The sequence below is a fragment of the Microcebus murinus genome, chromosome 12 (genome assembly GCF_040939455.1).
Source record: "Microcebus murinus isolate Inina chromosome 12, M.murinus_Inina_mat1.0, whole genome shotgun sequence".
NCBI classification, from domain to species: Eukaryota; Metazoa; Chordata; class Mammalia; order Primates; family Cheirogaleidae; genus Microcebus; species Microcebus murinus.
Genome location: NC_134115.1, coordinates 82127330 through 82145445, shown reverse-complemented (window position 1 = coordinate 82145445; position 18116 = coordinate 82127330). Strand labels below are relative to the sequence as shown.

At 39.9% G+C, this 18116-nt stretch overlaps 2 protein-coding genes and 1 non-coding gene across 3 annotated transcripts in view; 2 read left to right on the top strand and 1 right to left on the bottom strand.

Annotated features, from left to right (window-relative positions):
- The first annotated feature begins 7958 nt into the window (after nucleotides 1-7958).
- Nucleotides 7959-9235, top strand: LOC105875151 (olfactory receptor 1J4-like). Its single transcript, XM_012771794.2, has one exon. The coding sequence runs from the start codon at nucleotides 8170-8172 to the stop codon at nucleotides 9151-9153; it is 984 nt and encodes a 327-aa protein (XP_012627248.2). The 5' UTR covers nucleotides 7959-8169; the 3' UTR covers nucleotides 9154-9235.
- Nucleotides 9236-15039: 5804 nt separating this feature from the next.
- Nucleotides 15040-18116, top strand: part of LOC105875154 (uncharacterized) — a 49366-nt gene continuing 46289 nt past the window's right edge. Inside the window, exon 1 of the transcript XR_012922201.1 lies at nucleotides 15040-15242. This is a non-coding gene — a transcript (uncharacterized LOC105875154). The remainder of the gene's footprint in view (nucleotides 15243-18116) is intronic.
- OR1Q1 (olfactory receptor family 1 subfamily Q member 1) lies at nucleotides 16071-17015 on the bottom strand. The gene has a single exon (XM_012771796.2). It carries the CDS (start codon nucleotides 17013-17015, stop codon nucleotides 16071-16073), a length of 945 nt encoding a protein of 314 aa, XP_012627250.1.

Here is an 18116-nt window from a genome sequence, read left to right as displayed (position 1 = left end):
AATTCATTGATCAGTTCCAGGAGTTTCTTGGTTGAATCCTTGGGGTTTTCTAGATACAATATCATATCATCAGCAAACAGTGAAAGTTTGATCTCTTCTGCCCCTATTTGGATACCTTTGATTCCATTTTCTTGTCTGATTGCTGTAGCCAAGACTTCCAGCACTATGTTGAACAGAAGTGGAGATAGTGGGCAGCCTTGTCTGGTTCCAGTTCTAAGTGGGAATGATTTCAATCTTTCCCCATTCAGTATGATGTTGGCTATGGGTCTGTCATATATGGCTTGTATCATTTTTAGGTATGTCCCTTCTATGCCTATTTTCTTAAGTGTTCGTATCATGAAAGGGTGTTGAATTTTGTCAAAAGCTTTTTCTGCATCTATTGAAAGGATCATGTGATCTTTGTTTTTGCTTCTGTTTATGTGGTGAATTGCATTTATAGATTTACGTATGTTGAACCATCCCTGCATCCCTGGAATGAAGCCCACTTGGTCGTGGTGGATTATTTTTTTGATAAGTGTCTGTATTCGGTTAGCTAAGATTTTGTTGAAAATTTTTGCATCTATATTCATTAGGGATATTGGTCTGTAGTTTTCTTTTTTTGTTGCATCCTTTCCTGGTTTTGGTATCAGGGTAATATTCGCTTCATAAAAGGTGTCGGGGAGGTTTCCGTTCTTCTCGATGTTGTGGAATAGTTTCTGCAAGATAGGTACTAGTTCTTCTTTGTAAGTATGGTAAAATTCAGGTGTGAAGCCATCTGGACCGGGACTTTTCTTTTTAGGGAGATTTTTAATTGCTGTTTCTATTTCTGCTGTTGAGATTGGTCTGTTCAGGGAATCTATTTCTTCCTGGTTGAGCCTAGGGAGGCTGTGTGTTTCTAGAAATTTGTCCATTTCCTCCACATTTTCCAGTTTGTGTGCATAAAGATTTTTGTAGTATTCATAAATTGTATCTTGTATCTCTTTGGGATCAGTTGTGATATCTCCTTTTTTATTCCTGATGGAGCTTATTAGAGATTTCTCTTTTCTGCTTTTCGTTAGCTTAGCCAACGGCGTGTCAATCTTGTTTATTTTTTCAAAGAACCAACTTTTTGTTTTATTAATCTCCTGAATAGCTTTCCTGTTTTCAATTTCGTTTAGTTCTGATTTGATCTTGTTGATTTCACTTCTTCTGCTGGGTTTGGGGTTGGTCTGTTCTTCTTTTTCCAGCTCTTTGAGTCGTTTCATTAGATTGTCTATTTGTGATCTTCTTGCCTTTTGGTTATAGGCATTTATGGAGATAAACTTTCCTCTCAGAACTGCTTTAGCTGTGTCCCAGAGGAGTTGATAACTTGTCTCTCCATTGTCGTTTTCTTCATAGAAGTTTTTTATTTCCGTCTTGATTTCTTCATTTACGAAGTAATCATTTAGTAGGAGGTTGTTTAATTTCCACGTTTTTGTGTAGAAATGTGAGTTTCTGTTAGGGTTGATTTCTAGTTTTATTCCACTGTGATCTGAGAAGGTACATGGTATGATTTCTATTTTTTTAAATTTCTTGAGATTTTCTTTGTGTCCTAGGATATGGTCAATCTTAGAGAATGTCCCGTGAGCTGATGAGAAGAACGTATATTCAGTGGATTTTGGGTAGAATGTTCTGTAGATGTCTGTCAGACCCAATTGTTCTAGAGTTTTGTTTAAGTCCATTATTTCTTTATTAATTTTCTGTTTGGAGGATCTGTCTCGTGCCGTCAGTGGGGTGTTGAAATCCCCGGCGATTATGGAGTTGCTATTAATCCATTTGCTTAGCTCCAGTAAGGTTTGCTTTATGAATCTGGGTGCACCTAAGTTGGGTGCATATATATTTAAAATTGTTATCTCTTCTTGTTGGACTGTGCCCTTCACCATTATATAATGACCCTCTTTGTCTTTTACTACTTTTGTTGGTTTAAAAACTAAATCGTCTGAAATTAGAACTGCCACACCAGCCTTCTTTTGGCTTCTGTTTGCTTGGAATATTGATCTCCACCCTTTTATTTTTAGTCTATGTGCATCCTTGCAGGTTAAATGTGTTTCCTGAAGACAGCATATACTTGGCCTGTATTTTCTTATCCATTCAGCCAGCCTATGTCTCTTGAGTGGAGAGTTTAAGCCATTCACATTTATTGAGAGAACTGATAGGTAAGGTAGATTACTGATCATTCTGTTGGGTTGGATGTTGTTGCTATGATTTGTGTCTTGAGCCATTGTAATATCTGGCCTTTAATATCTTTGGGTTTTGGTTGTTTTTATATCCGTGGATTATTATTATGATGTTCCGTGCATAATGCTGTTTTAAGTACTTCTTGTAGGGCTGGTCTTGTCTTGGTGAATTCTCTGAGCCTTTGCTTATCTGCGAATGTTTTTATTTCTCCTTCATATATGAAGCTTAGTTTTGCAGGGAATAATATTCTAGGCTGGGCATTGTTTTGTTTCAAAAGAGTGAGAATGGGGCCCCAGTCTCTCCTTGCTTGTAAAGTCTCATTAGAGAAGTCTGATGTTATTCGAATTGGCTTTCCCTTGTATGTCACTTGCTTCTTTTGTCTCACAGCTCTTAGAAGGGCCTCTTTAGTTGATACTTTGGTCAGTCTGATGACTGCATGACGTGACGTCTTCCTGTTTGCATTGAATCTCCCAGGGGTCCTCTGGGCTTCTTGAACTTGTATATCGAGATTTTGAGCAAGACCTGGGAAATTTTCCTCTATTATATCTTCAAAAAGCTTGTCCAGCCCTTGAGTGCTGTCTTCCTCCCCTTCGGCTAAACCTATGACCCTCACGTTAGGTTTTTTCACATAATCCCACAGCTCTTGTAGACTTTGATCTTTTCTCTTGTTTCTCTGCTGTATTTCTGTGACTGATTTATTTAATTGGAAGGTGTTATCTTCAAGCTCTGAGATTCTTTCTTCTGCTTGATCCACCCTGTTCTTGAGACTTTCCACAGTATTTTGTAGTTCTCTGAGTTGATTCTTCATCTCCAGGACTTCGGTTAAAGTTTTCTTCACTGTGTCAATCTCTTTGTTGAACCTTTTTTCCATTTCTTGGAGGTTTTTTGTGTTTTCTTGGTGTTGGTTATTGAGTTGTTGTTGCAGCTGGGTGAGTGTTCTTATGATCCACATACGAAATTCCTTTTCTGTCATATTGGTTGCCTGATTTTGGTCGGTGTCCGTTTCTAGGGGGCTGGTGCTCCTCCTTGGGGGTGTGTTTTCCGTTTGGTTCTTCATATTTCCTGAGTTCTTTCGCTGATTTCTTCCCATGTCGATCAGTTGTTGTTTCTTTCCTTAGGTTATTGTTTGGGTATTCACACACCTTGTTTAGTTTCTGAGGCGTTAGGTGGTGCCTGTGGGTGAAATTGGACCACTCCCTGTATATTGAGTCAGTGGGTGCCGTGGAAAGGCTGTGCAAGATGCTGTCCCTGTCAGTAGGTGGCGTTTGCTTGGAGGAACAGGCTATGGTGTTGATTTTGAGTCCTGTTATCAGCTCTCGTTCTGGGCGGAGCTGGGTTGGGTAAGCCTGCCCTCAGGCCGTTAGCAGGGGTCAAAGTTCTGTTCTCTGCTGTCAGGGCGGGGCTGGGATGGTCCCGCTCAGCCAGAAAGTCTGGGTGTGGGGGTGGGGCTGTCTGAGACCCACAGTCTGCAGCAGGCCTCGCTTCTTTCCACCCTCCCCAACTCCGCAGCTACTCCTGAGCCTCTGCCAGCAGGCCAGACCACAAGCCACCAGGCCTCCCCGGACTGTGATGCCGGCGGGGAGGTTCCCTGCACAGGAACGCCACCTGGGTTGGGCGCACGGCCTCCTCCTGGGACGTTCCGCCCGATCCGCCCCTGGAGGCACACAGACCTCAGTAGGCTGTTCACGTATAATCCTTCTGTGCCCCGGGCAATGCTAGCCCTCGGTGCAGGGGATCTGGTCTGCAGGTCCGACCTCTGGGTCCCAGAGTTCAAACTGTATTCCCACCAGGGAGAGGGTTTCCGGTCCTAATTCACCCACAGGGAGCCCAAGCTGGGTCTATGTCTCTCAGCCTCTGAGTCGGCACCGTTTTCCTGGGAACAAGGTGCCAGCAGCACCTGGGAGGGCGGGCGGGGTCCCAAACGGGAAGGTCCCGTTCCCTGGAGGTGCCTCCGGCTGGTGGCTGTATTGTCTCTCTGGGCAGCCGCGGGTAGGGTCGGCGGAGGGGGGGAGGAGGCAATATGGCGCCTGCCGCGCGGCTCTCCGTGCACACGGAGGTGCCCGGAGGAAGTTGGGAACCTGGTGCCACGTCTGTTACAGGCTCACCGTTGGCAGGCGGCGGCAGTCTCTGGGCTGATGTCCGCAGGTCTCTCCACCCGCTGGGGAGCCCACCAGCAGTCCCGAATGCAGGGGAGGGGAAATAGCAAATCCACCTACCCTTGCCGCTGGTCTCCGGGCTGCTCCGGTGGTCTCAGCCTCCAGTTCTCCTCCGCAGCCTCCTCCCGTGGAGTCTCCCGGGGTCTCAGGTACCCCTCCTTCCGGCCCTTGTCCGCTGTATGCTCGTCTTCTTGCTTCTTTTCTCTAGTTTCTGCTAGAATCGGTCTTTTCTGCAGAGACCCTCTGTCTGGCGGTGTTATTCGTCCGCCATCTTGCTCCGCCCCCCTCCATATTACATATTTTAAACATAAAATGTGTAACAAAAATTACACATTTTAAGCATAATCTTACACTGTAGGTAATATTATCATATTATCACACTCTTAGGTGTAACCTAAAACATTATTCTTAATGGCTACATAGTTTAAGTTTTATGAATGCACTGAAATTTATTTAACTTGTCCTATATCATTGGACAACCAAGTTTTACGCTACTTTGAATCATCCTGTGATGAATATTTTTGTGCACAAAGATCATATGATTATTTCTGATTGTTTCCTTGGTAAAATTCCCTCAAAATTAATTTCTTGGTCAAAGATTGTGAGTATTCTCCAGTGTCTTTATCCATGTAGCCAATTGCTTTCCTGAAAGATTTCATTAAGTTGTACTTCACCTCTATAGGTTCGTTAATATCCACATTTTCTACAGTATGGGAGCTATGATTTATTTAAAAAACCCAAATAATTGACAGGTGAAATGGTATCATGTTTATTAATTTATATTCCATTAATTATGAGTGAGGTATACTATTTTTCCAAATGTTTATTAATCCATCCATATTCCTTTTTGCTCTGAGACACTGAATTCCTCATAAGGAGCAGTTTTCCTCTTACATTAGGTTTAATGTCATTACCATTTAAGGGATCAGGGTAAGGTTTATTCAGAACTGTAGAATTTGTTATGTGAGAAATAATACATCATAGCTGATACTAAATTTTTACAGATGAGATCTATTAGTTAAAGTTGACCTGAAAATGTATGTTTGAGGAGATTTAGGAAAAACAAAGTCCAACTAAATGAATTTGGATGTGCTCCAGGACAATGTGACAAATGCAAAAAAAAAAAAAAAAAATGAAAACCTAATGATTTGAATGTTTTTATGATGAAAGACAATGTGAAATGTGTAACCTGCTATTTAACAAAGAGAGCTCAAAAGGGAATCAATTTTTAGTGTTTTCATTGCAATTCAGGGGAAATGTTCCTTACTAGAAGACTTGAGTATCCCATCTGTTCTGTGATTAAATTCCTATAGTGGAGATAGACATCTTAGGAAACCAGAGCCATCCCTAACTCTTTGGCTTTTGGGTAAGGTATCAGATTTATCATATAATACATTTTTGTTCCTCTATATCTCTAGAGAACTCAGCAAAATAGTAATAAAAGAAAACCACATAATAATAAATGGGAAGAAAGGGGAATCATTAGCAGATGTGATATTTTAGTGGATTTTTAAGAGCTAGACAGAAAGTAGCAATATGATAAAAATCCCTTAGAATACCCAGGACGGGATTATAATGGATGGAAGATGGAAGTTACAATGTTTGTAATTTAATCACAGTGATGACATCCTATCATCTTGTCATATCCCATTGTTTAATGCTGCCAGGGGGTGGGAATCACTGGAGGCTAACAGTCTTCCTGCTATATAAGCAAAAGACAGAATGCCTAATGATAGAGATGGTAAAAAATGTGTATGTGCATGTATTAATGTATATATGTATGTATTCATATGTAAACACATATGTCTGTATACCCACATGCATACATATGAGAAAAATGCATAACAAATTAGAAATATATAAAGATAGTATTATTTAGAAGAACTGATGAAGTATTAAAACAGAATAGTAATTTTATTTTAATTTTTTTCCAAATGAAAGTAAGAAACTTTAATCTAATGCCAGATATAAAATATGGACTCAAAAGAAACAGAAAACTTGGGGTTGAAAATGTAGCAGATACTATTAGATAAATAAATGTTTTATTCATGAAAATATTCACGATAAGTCACCCTTTGTTCTCTTTTTGAACATTTTGAGTGCTAGGAAACTATCAACTACCAAAGTAGCTCATTCTAAGTTTTTACAGGTCTAATTATTTTTTTAAAAAACTTTTTTTTTTTTTTGAGATAGACTCTCACTCTGTTGCCTGGGCTAGAGTGCCATGGTGTCAGCCTAGCTCACAGCAACTTCAAACTCCTGGGCTCAGGTGATCCTCCTGCCTCAGTCTCCTAGTAGCTGGGACTACAGGCATGTGCCACCATACCAGCTAATTTTTTTCTATATATTTTTAGTCGGCCAGTTAATTTCTTTCCATTTTAGTAGAGACAGGGTCTCAGGCTGGTCTCGAACTCCTGACCTTGAGCGATCTGCCTGCCTCAGCCTCGCATACAGATCTAATTATTAACAAGTTATTCTTGATTCCAATATGAAGTTAAGCACCTCATCTTTAAAAAATTGATCCTAGGTCTGTTTCCTGCAGCTGAGATATATTTAACTTCTATATGACATTCCTCAATTAATTGAAGATGACTAAAAAGAAAGAGGTAGGCCTCTTTCCAAGCAAAATATCTCTACTTCCTTCAAACACAGAATACTTATTTTATAATAATTTTAGGAATTTTTTTTTCTTTCTTTTTTTTTTCTTTCGGCATATTATGGGGGTACAGATTTCAAGGTTTCAATAAATGCCCTTCCCCCCCTCCCCCCACAAGTCTGAGTCTCCAGCATGACCATCCCTCAGATGGTGCGCATATCACTCGTTATGTAATGGGTGTAACACTGGCCTCATCAAAGATTAAATACAACCATAGCACATCTTTGGTTCTGCAGTAGATAATATTTACATAATTATAATAATATAAATGTTCTTTATGGATTTTAAAATTTTACTTGGAACACAACTATGACTACAACTTAGAATTTACATGTCTTCATTCTTGACATTATACAAGTCAAGGTACAGCTTTCTGAAATTTGGGTTGGTGAGAGGAGAAGTGGAGGCTAAATTTGGGGGAATGAGAAATATAGATTTAAGTAAACCATTTAAAGCAGAAAAGCAAGAACTAAAGAACTTGCTTTTGAAGAACTAAAATAATCATCAAAATTTGGGGAAAGGAGGAGAAAGGAGTAAGGATAATGTAATCAAGACAAAACTTCATCTTTCAGGATAGAGAGACAAAAGGTATCTTAAATTGAGAAAACACGAACATGATGCATAGGCAAGTGGCATGTTATTTAGAGGCAGAGAGGCATGAACTACCAGAATAGTTAAAACTAAACATGGTGGTAGGCAAGCATAGCGTAAGGGAACTCGCTTTTTGTTATACATTCTCCTGTACATACACTATACTATTTTGACATTATTTTTCTCATACTTATGTAGAAATATAGCATTACATCAAATATCTTTATTTGTATAGCAGCCTCAAAAGTTAGCTCTTTGGTGTACCCTGTCGATCTGCCTATAAGGGAAAACCTGAGCTGAAAAGACATGAAAATCTCACCCACCGACAGATTCTTTATTCATTAAAAATAATCAATAGAATCAATGATTATAATAATCATTTCTACTTTCATCCCAGGTAAGTTTAGTGAGTTAGTGGAATATGAACAACCCTACCAAAGAACAAAATTGAGCTTCTCCACATACAAAGTTCACACCAGATCTTCACTCCAGTGGCACATCTAAGATGCAGGGACTCTGAGGTCTGAGTGAGCTTGACATCTTTCTCTTCCCTTTCCAACTGTGATCTTTCTTCTTTGCAGGTGATGTCTTATGGCCACTAGAAACTGGACAGAAGTGACTGAATTTGTCTTGCTGGGCTTGTCTAGCTGGCCCGAGATGCAGCCAGTTATTTTTGGTCTTGTCCTTGCCATGTACCTGGTTGCAGTTATGGGCAATGCCCTATTAGTAATTGTTGCCTGCTCAGACCCCAAGCTTCAGACCCCCATGTATTTCCTGCTCAGCCAGCTTTCTTTTATTGACATATTTCTGACAACCATCACTGTTCCTCAGATGCTGGTGCACACACTGTCTGTGCATCGAACCATCTCATATAACTGCTGCATGATCCAGCTGTTCTTCTTTATGGCTGTGGGCAGCATGGAAGGCCACTTGCTAGCTGCCATGGCATATGACCGCTATGTTGCCATCTGTGACCCCTTAAGATACTCCACCATTGTCAGCCATCGCCTCTGTCTGTGCATAACATTGACCTCGTGGGTGGTTGTCAGCCTCAACAGCCTCCTTTATAGTGTGTTGGTCTCCCGCTTAACCTTCTGTGGCAACCGGGTTACCCACTTCTTCTGTGACATCACTCCCCTGCTGCAGCTCTCCTGCACCCGGCCAGTGGTCAATGAAATGTTAATATTCACTGAGGGTGTAGCTGTGGTGGTCAGCCCCTTCTTCTTCATTTTGGGTTCCTATGCCCGCATTGGTGTTGCTATAGCCCGCATGCACTCAGTGGCTGCCCTGCGCAAAGCTCTGTCTACCTGCAGCTCCCACATCCTGGTTGTGCTTCTCCTGTATGGCTCTGTGATCCACATGTACCTCCGACCATCCTCCAGCTACGACTTGGACCAGGATCGTCAGGTCGCCATCTTCTACACGGTCGTGACCCCTATGCTAAATCCACTGATCTACAGCCTCAGGAACCAGGAGGTTAAAGGAGCTCTTCAAAGGCTTTTTAAGAAACTCTGCATCTCAGGAAACTTCCAACCTGGCTCCCAGGCAGACAGGGAATGGCAGCACATCTCCTGAGCTCAAAGAGTTAAGACCTAAATAGATGGAGTATACCTTTACTAACTGATATGAATCACATTCCTGTGGAATAATCTTCCCTGTTGGCTCCTTCTTGATTGGATTTGGGAAAAAGTGAGTTCATGAATAAATAGTTCTGATGTCTGTTGACGGACCTAGAATCTCATTGTATTGAAACTGAAAAGATATTTTTAAACCAGCAAGTCTGAACCTCTCATCTATCTGGTCTAATAAGGGGCATAGAGGACTATTAAGCAAAATGATAACAAAATCAGTATGGCTTGCATAACTTTGATCATTTCAGTAATGGTGTAGCATGTGCTGTCTTCCAGAGAGAAATCAAAGTGAGTTACAGTGCAATTATACGGAAGAGAGAGTTTTGAATAAACCATCAAATAGCCTAAGCCTCTCTTAAAATTGTAATATTTTTAGTCTCTCTCATTTCAACAACCTCTCAACTCACAGTAATCATAATCAGCTCAATATGTGTAGTGACAAAATTATTCTATCTGTACCATTTTGCTATCCCAAAAAAGATAGTGTAGGTCACTAATAATAGAGATTGGAGGAGAATCTACACAGTGGTCTAACACCAGGAGCAGTTGGTCAGATTTGGGTTGTATGGGGAGAACTGTTTAGAAGTACTGATGGTTTAGATGTAATGTGTAAGGAAAAAAGAGTAATTAAGAATGGATGGTGAAAATATGTTGAATCATCATGCCACTTATATGTGGAAATCTGTTGATGGTAAATAGCACAAAGATTTGATTAGGTGGCAAAATCAACAACTCTTTTTTCCTATGTTAATTTTCTGATATGCATTAGGTATCCAAATGGAGATGTTTTAGAGACAGTTGAATACGTAATCCTTAGGCTCCTGGAGAGGTCCTACCAAGAGATATTTAATAGAAATGTCAGAGGCAATAAAATGCACATAATCCTTGAAGCTGTGGAACTGGATAAAGTCACCTAGTAAGAAAGTGTAGAAAAGAGAAGAGAACTATAGGCAGAGCCCTGAGATGAGTAAGCACTCCAACATTTAGAGCTCTGGGAGAGGAGATAGCAAAGAAAATTGATAGGTGTACATTGGTAGGAAGGGAGCAGCTAAGTTTTACATGTCAGGATCCTAAAAAAGGCTGTTTCCAGGATGGAAGAGTGGTCATTCTCTCAAATGTAGTAGTTGAGAGGTCATTAATGAGAACAGATTATTATTAAATTTGGCAAACTGTAGATTTGTTGGAAGCTTTGATAAGAGCAGTTAAAGAGAAAAATTTCAATTATCATCATTTTATGATGACATCGCATGAGAGGAAGTGGAGGTTGTGATTATATAGACACTTTTTAAGTATAGTTTTTTTCTGAGGAGATAGAAAAAAGTTTTGTATAACTTGAGGACATGAAATCAAGAGAAAGTTTCTTACAATTTTTGGAAAGAGTAGTGACATTAAGCATGTTTATTTGCTTATAGGATTGATCCAATAAAAATGAAACATTAATTATTCAAGAGAGAAAGTAATTAATGGCAAGAACAAAGTCCTTGCAAGAGGATGCACATCTACTGGGGGATGATTTTATCTAGGAGCTGAGCCACCTCTTCCCCTGTAACAAAAAGGAAGTCAGAATATATAAATTTGAATGTAGGTGAGCTGGTGGATTTGGTTGGGAAGAAGACATGAGCTTGAAGAAACTTCAACTGAAAGTGATGGGAGCAGAGTTGTTTTAGAGAACTGTAGGAAGAGAATATGTGAAATAATCATTCTGGAGTTGGGAAAAGTAAAGTACTAGGTAATATTGTAGGATTATCTGCCAGTATTGAGTATCCATTTGCATATTTTGTTCACAAGTTTAATAGTAGTCAAATCAGCATAGTTGGGTGGTCTTATCCAACAATATTGAGGTACTCATGTACAGACATAAATGAAAAAAATACCGGATTTACCCAGGGCTGAAATTTTCCAGGTAGTACAAAAAGGAGCAAAAGAATAAGGGTTTTTACAAGAAGGTATTTATGGTTGTTAGGGTGGGAAGAAAGCATAAATTAGGTTATAGATAATGGAAAACACTTTGAAGGAATAATAGATCTCAGTCATGTCAGGGAATTGGTAGAGTTTGAGAACTAAATTAAATAAGCTGAAAAAATTAGAAGTTGATAGGAATTGTGATGTTTAAAATCAAGATTTCACAGATGATGCAATTATTGGTGATGGCAATGTCTAAGATGGGACCATATGAGTGGATGGCTGAGACAGGGTAATGATGTAAAATATTGTTGAAGCTCCAGAGGTCCCAAACTGAGAATTCAAGGTGTTAGTTAGATCATTTATGTAGATGTTTCCAAAAATGATAAATAGTGGTGGACAGAGATAACCAGATGCCAAGGTCATCAATGAATGAGAGAGAACCACTAGAGAATTGATAGAGTATAGCAACAAGAATAGAAAAGTCTGTTTGAAAGAACTTCAAAGAAATTTTGAAATTTTGGAGATGTGAGGTGCAAGGATCTCATATGTGATGGAACTGAATAGCCACAGGAACTAAAATAGATCCTCTGTCCATCACTCCGGAAATACTTTGTTCTTGATGTTATGTCTCTTTGTAAATCAGATTCATGTTTCTTTCTGCAGCCCAGCCTTTTCTCTACCTCCTTGTGCTTGGCTGCCCCAGAGAGAGAATGTGAACCATATGCACCATGGTCTAACCAAATATGTCTAGGGAACGGGAATGCATAATTTAAACACAGCTCCCTGGGCCAACAATTTTGTATGCAAGTGTGTGATGCTTAAAGTATTGATAAAAGGAAATACTGGCTGGGTCGACACTACCAAAAAATTTTTTGTTTGTTTGGTTGTTGTTGTTGTTTGGGGGTGGGGGTGGGGATTACTATACTGACCCTTTCCAGATCTCTAGGTCTTCTAGGATGCCCTGTACATTTGACTTGTAGGGACACAAATCTTCTGGTTTTATGAGAGGACCAAGTGAGTTCTTGATGTGGAATATTTTCTCTTCTAATTTCCTTCATGAGCTCCCAGATCTGAGTGAAAAGGAGAAACTTTTTTAACACTTGTTGCTTCACTTTATATATCATAGAAATGCAATTTCCAGAGTGTAATATGGTTTAGGCCATTCTAGAAGAAGCATTTTTATAGAGATAAAACCTCTAGTAGAGAAATTGAAAGGATTCTGTGTGTCATGTATGCTGGGGGCTGTAATCTTTCAGTGAACATTTTTTGTTAAATATTAATAATTTTTATCATTTTCATATAAAATAGCATTTATTGAGCATTTCAGACTCTATTCTAAATGATTGCAATTATGTATCTTGTTTAATCCTAACAGCAATCAAATGAAATGTATGTCATTATCATTCCCATCTTAAAAATGAAACATAGGATTATAAAGATTCATGCAAATCATCCAAGAAGCCTGTTTAAGTTACTTGTTGCTACACAATGAACCACTCCAAAATTTAGTTGTTCAGATAACAGTGATTTTATTGCTCACAGTTCTGTGGGGCAGTACTCTAGGCTGAGCTCAGCTCATCAGTTATTTGTACTGCATTCAGTAAACACACAAGTGCAGGTATCTTTTTGAAATAATGATTGCTTTTCCTCTGTGCAGATGCCCAGTAGTGAGATTGCAGGATCGAGTGGTAGATCTACTTTTAGTTCTTTGAGAAATCTCCATATTGATCTCCACAGAGGTTGTACTAATTTACATTCCCACCAACAGTGTATAAATATTCCCTTTTTACTGCATCCACACCAACATCTACTGTTTCCCCATGTCTAGGAGCTTCTCTTGGCTGTTAGCCAGGCCCCAGCTGGGCAAGTTACCAACATCAACCAGGCTTCAGCACAAGGCCAGATAGGATATCAGCAATGTGAGTGAAAGGGGATAGGAAGTATGAGGGCAGATGAGATGCTGGATGAGGAAATAAGGTGGTTTTAATCTGGTTCTAAAGGAGAATAACCATAGTCCAATGCTCAGTGTTCAAGGATGGGATGACATGATGTCAAAGCCCCTGTGAAAATAACCAAAGCTCAAGCCAGAGTGCCAGATCCAGTGATTGTACATCAGATGCCCAACGGCTAAGTTGAGACTTGGTGTGTTTGTGAGGCAAACAAGGACTGCACAAAGCAACATGAATCATGGAGCCTTGAGACAACCACAGTGTGCTGTGGTCATCAGGAAATGTATTTGCCTGGTGTTGTCAGTGTGGGTTTTGATCACCATTCTACCAGCTGTGGGATTTTCATTTCTTTTTTTTTTTTATAGTTTTATTTTTTTTCTCAAATTCTGTGAGTACAAATATTGTTAGGGTTACATATCTTGCCCCTGCTCCCCCTCCCCACCCGGCTCTGCCAGAGCTTCAAGCGTGTCCAGTCTTCAAGTGGTGTGCCCTGCACCCACCATGAAAGTGCGTACCCTTCCCCTTCTCCCCCCTTCCACCTGTTCACCTCCCATTAACAAAATTTTTTTTTAGACATTTTGGTTGCAGTGTGTTTCTTTGCCTCTCCCTAAAAATAGAGGTAATCCTTTCCCCCCTACAATGCTCATTATATCCTTAAGATGTGGGTCTCCCCCCCTCAGATCCCTGTTGAACACTACAATTATTTGAACACCATAGTTTTAGGCTGTCAGTACCAATTTGATGGCGAGTAGATGTGTAGCCCATTTTCCAGGTCTTGTGTCGTCTCGCTTTGTATTACAGGCTTAAGCTTAATCCAAGATAGCATAAACGGTGCTAGTTCACTATCGTTTCCTAGGATTGAATAATATTCCATTGTGAGTATATACCACATTTTAGTTATCCATTCATGAATTGACGGGCACTTGGGTAGTTCCAAGACCATGCAATAATGAATTGTGCTGCTATAAACATTCAGGTGCAGACGTCTTTATAATACAGTGTTTCATTCTAAATGGGGAAAAATTGAAATCATTCCCGCTTCGAACCGGAACTAGACAAGGATGCCCACTTTCTCCCCTCCTATTCAACATAGTGCTCGAAGTCTTAGCTATAGCAATCAGGCATGTGAGGGGTATTAAGGGCGTCCAAGTTGGGTCAGAAGAGATCAAACTCTCACTCTTTGCCGATGATATGATATTATATCTAGAAAACCCCATGGACTCATTCAAGAGACTCCTAGATCTGATAAATGAATTCGGTAAAGTTTCAGGGTATAAAATCAATATACACAAATCAGCAGCATTCATATATGCCAAAAACCATCAAGCAGAAACTCAAATCAAAAACGCAATACCCTTTACTATAGCTCCAAAGAAAATTAAATATCTAGAAGTATATCTAATGAGAGATACGAAAGATTTATATAAGGAGAACTATGAATCATTTATTTCTTAAATTTATTTAACGCCTGTTTGTTAACAATGTATTATGTGCCAGAACTTGTGCAGAACATGGTTGGGATACATATTCTGAAAGAGCTTATAAAAGAGTAGAGGGAGACAGGCTGTAAACAAATGAGAGCAATGAAATGCAGGGAAAGATGCATAGGGTAAGTGGTGTGAACACAGAAAGGTACATCCAATCAACCAGTGCTGGGGAATTGGGATGGTGGTCAGAAGAGGCTTTATAACGAGGTTGTCCATATAACTTATCGTCTAACCCAGCACGCTTTGGGGAGACAAAGACTTAAGAAATATACCTTCTTATATCTATTTCAATGGTATCAATTTTGGCTATGTTTTCTATATAGGTTACAAGAAACCCGCCTAGCACATTACACAAAATTGCCACAATTTTAGCTCCTTCTCACCCCGGTGTCATAACTACTCTTGTTCTCTAAGAGAAACTTTGTACAGACAGATGGACTAATTCAGTCTGCATTTGCATCTTCTGCCCCACATCCAGGGAAACCCCTCTCACATCTTCCTCTCAACCCATGAGTCTGAAGAATCGACATTTAAATAATAGACATCTTGGCTCCTGAATCTGTTCCCCATGCCCAGCACTGATGGGTCAGCAGACAGACACCCAGTGTTAGATGACTTCCACGTACCAACTGTGGGAACTATCTGGAGCCTGCTGAGACAGAAGGAGTTTAAGGTATCCCTGAACAGTGCAGGTAAGGAAGGTTAAGAAGATGCAAATTGGAGAGCGTGGCAGTGCTTAATTCTGGAGACTCTTTAACTTCTGACCCCATATAGTAGACATTGTCATCATGTCCCCCTTCCCATATTGGAGTAGTCACCCCATTTCACGTGTCTTATATAAACTTATTGAAAATAAGGCACCAATACTGCTCTCTCCAGCAGCTAGAGTATAGGCAAGTGACCAATTCTTGGCCAATCAGATACACAACCTTATTTTGAATTTAGAGATAGTAGTGAAAAGAATAAGAAGTGGGCAGATCTTCCTGGGGATGGTAATGTCCAGGTTTTAGGCCTCCGAGGGTTATGCCCAGTGACTATTGCTGGCATTGCTGGTGAGGGTACAAGCTGCAAGGAACAGAGTTTGCTGGCTACAGACTAGTTCTGGGATATGATTACAATTGTGGTTCTGACTACATGATATTTCTTATTCGTGTACAATTTTTGAGCCTTGGAAATTCATGAGCTCCAGTTTTCTTTTCAATAAGCTCCAATCTTTCATGAATAAACCAGAATTGGCTTCTGTTGATTGGATCTAGGAACTCTAAGAGTTACAGCCCTAGTGTTTAATTGCAGGCACAGAGAACACCTTTAATTATGGTTGAAACAATGATAGTGTTTTACATAAGTTCATGGTGGTTCCTTTGGGTTTAAGAGTTATCTTAGGACAATATCTAATGAGAAAATCTATGATATGTACTTAATTTAGATATTTCTAGGACGTCTTAAAGGGAGCAGATCTGTGAGGCACAAAATTGTTTACCCAGAATCATAGGTAAAACTCTGAACTGTGTTTTGGAGTTTTATCTAAAGAAAGAAGTCCATATTCTGTTCGTCCATTTCCTGAAGGCTCCCTTGACATCCCCATTCCTCAGGCTGTAGATGAAGGGGTTCACCATGGGCGTCACCACTGTGTACATGACTGTCACAATGCGACCCTTGGTCACTGAATAGCTGGAAAGGGGCCGGAAGTAGACCCATGTGAGGGTGCCATAGAACATGGCCACCACAGTGATGTGGGAGCCACAGGTGGAAAAGGCTCTCCACTTGCCCTTGGCTGAGGGGATTTGGAGGACCGCGGAGATGATGCAGGCATAGGAGGCAATAATGAGGACCAGAGCTCCATTGATGACAACAACGCCTTCCGTGTGAATCATCAGGGTGTTGAGGTGGGTGCTGGTGCAGGAGATCTTCATCAGAGGGTAGAGGTCACAGAAGAAGTGAGGGATCCTGTTATCTGCACAGAAGATCAGCCGGCCCATGAGCAAGGTGTGCAGCAGGGCATGAAGGTGGGAGAGGGCATGGCACATGGCCACCATCTGCGCACACAGTACTCTGGTCAGGATCACAGGGTAGCGGAAAGGGTGGCAGATGGCGATGTACCTGTCGTAGGCCATCGCAGCCAGGAGGAAGTTTTCCATGGCTGCAAAGCAAATGAAGAAATAAGTCTGGGCTAAGCAGCCAATGTAGGAGATGGTCTTTGTAGGGGAGAAGATATTCTGAAGCATCTTGGGCACAGTGGTGGAGGTGAAGCAGATGTCCGCTAAGGCCAAGTTACTGAGGAAGATGTACATGGGGGTGTGGAGGTGGGGAACAGAGATAATCAGTGCGATGATGGCAAAGTTGCCAGAAATGCTGACTGTATACATGAGTAGAAAAAGAAGGAAGAGTGGGATCTGCTCTTCTGAGTGGGTAGAAATGCCCAAGAGAACGAAATGGGACACACTGGTCCAGCTGGTATTGTCCATCTGTTGCCATAAGAACAAAAAGAATCATTTTTATAGACTTGGACATAGGAACAGGCTGTTTAGTTACTGTTGTGCTTCCAGATCAACTACATGTGATGCTGATAAAGAGATCAAGTGCTAACAATCTTCCAAAATAATATGGATTTTTCATCATCATTAACATCATTACTATCACCACAGCTAACATTTACAGAGCATTTACCTTGATCCTGGGGTGTTTCTGCATTATCACATTTAAATCCAATCAATAACGCCTGAGGCTATTACTATTATTTTTATTTCAGTTTTATACATTAGGAAACTGAGGCATGGAAAGTTTAAGCTCATAAAGGGCAAAATATGAATTTAAGTCATATTTATCTGGCTCTAATGGCTATACCATCAGCCACTATATAACAGAATTCCTTAAATTAAAACCAAGACATCTTGTTCATGGTAGTAAGGCTTGTTGATGAGCTGTATAACCAAGGAACCTGCCTGCTGAAAGGGATGTCAGAGGACATTTGATTCGGCAATTTTCACTTTGTGCGATGCATTCCCTTGCGGATGCCCAAAGAGTTCTCAAAGAGTCCACAGACATGGTTTTTACAGAATAAGTTTCTTAATTTCCATACCTTTTTTTCTAAACTCATTTTTTCTTTGAGATATCACCTTATGCATTATCCTGTCTCCCATGTAACAAATAGTAATAGAATTGATGCTGACTTTGACTTTTTCTGGTAATAAATAACACTCATTTCTGGATGCATGAACTAAAAAAACCCATTACTCTGTTAAGTGTCTTTAATTAAAACTTTATTACTTAAGTATAATAATTATTTTCAAAATTTGTGATATATTACAATACAAAGTTACCATTTTTATAGTTCAAAATAGGTGAACATTAGCAACTTTATGTAATTGAAGCTATTTAATAATTACATAATTTTGGTCTGTTGTTTACTACTAATAATTGTAACAATAGTTCAGATTATTTTTAATGCTTAAAATTGTATGTTCATAAGAAATTAAAAATAAGTTTCATGGATTTTTTTTTCATTGAGAAAAGATGGGTGGTTATAAAATATTTTCCAGCATAAAAATTTATTACAATAAGATAAA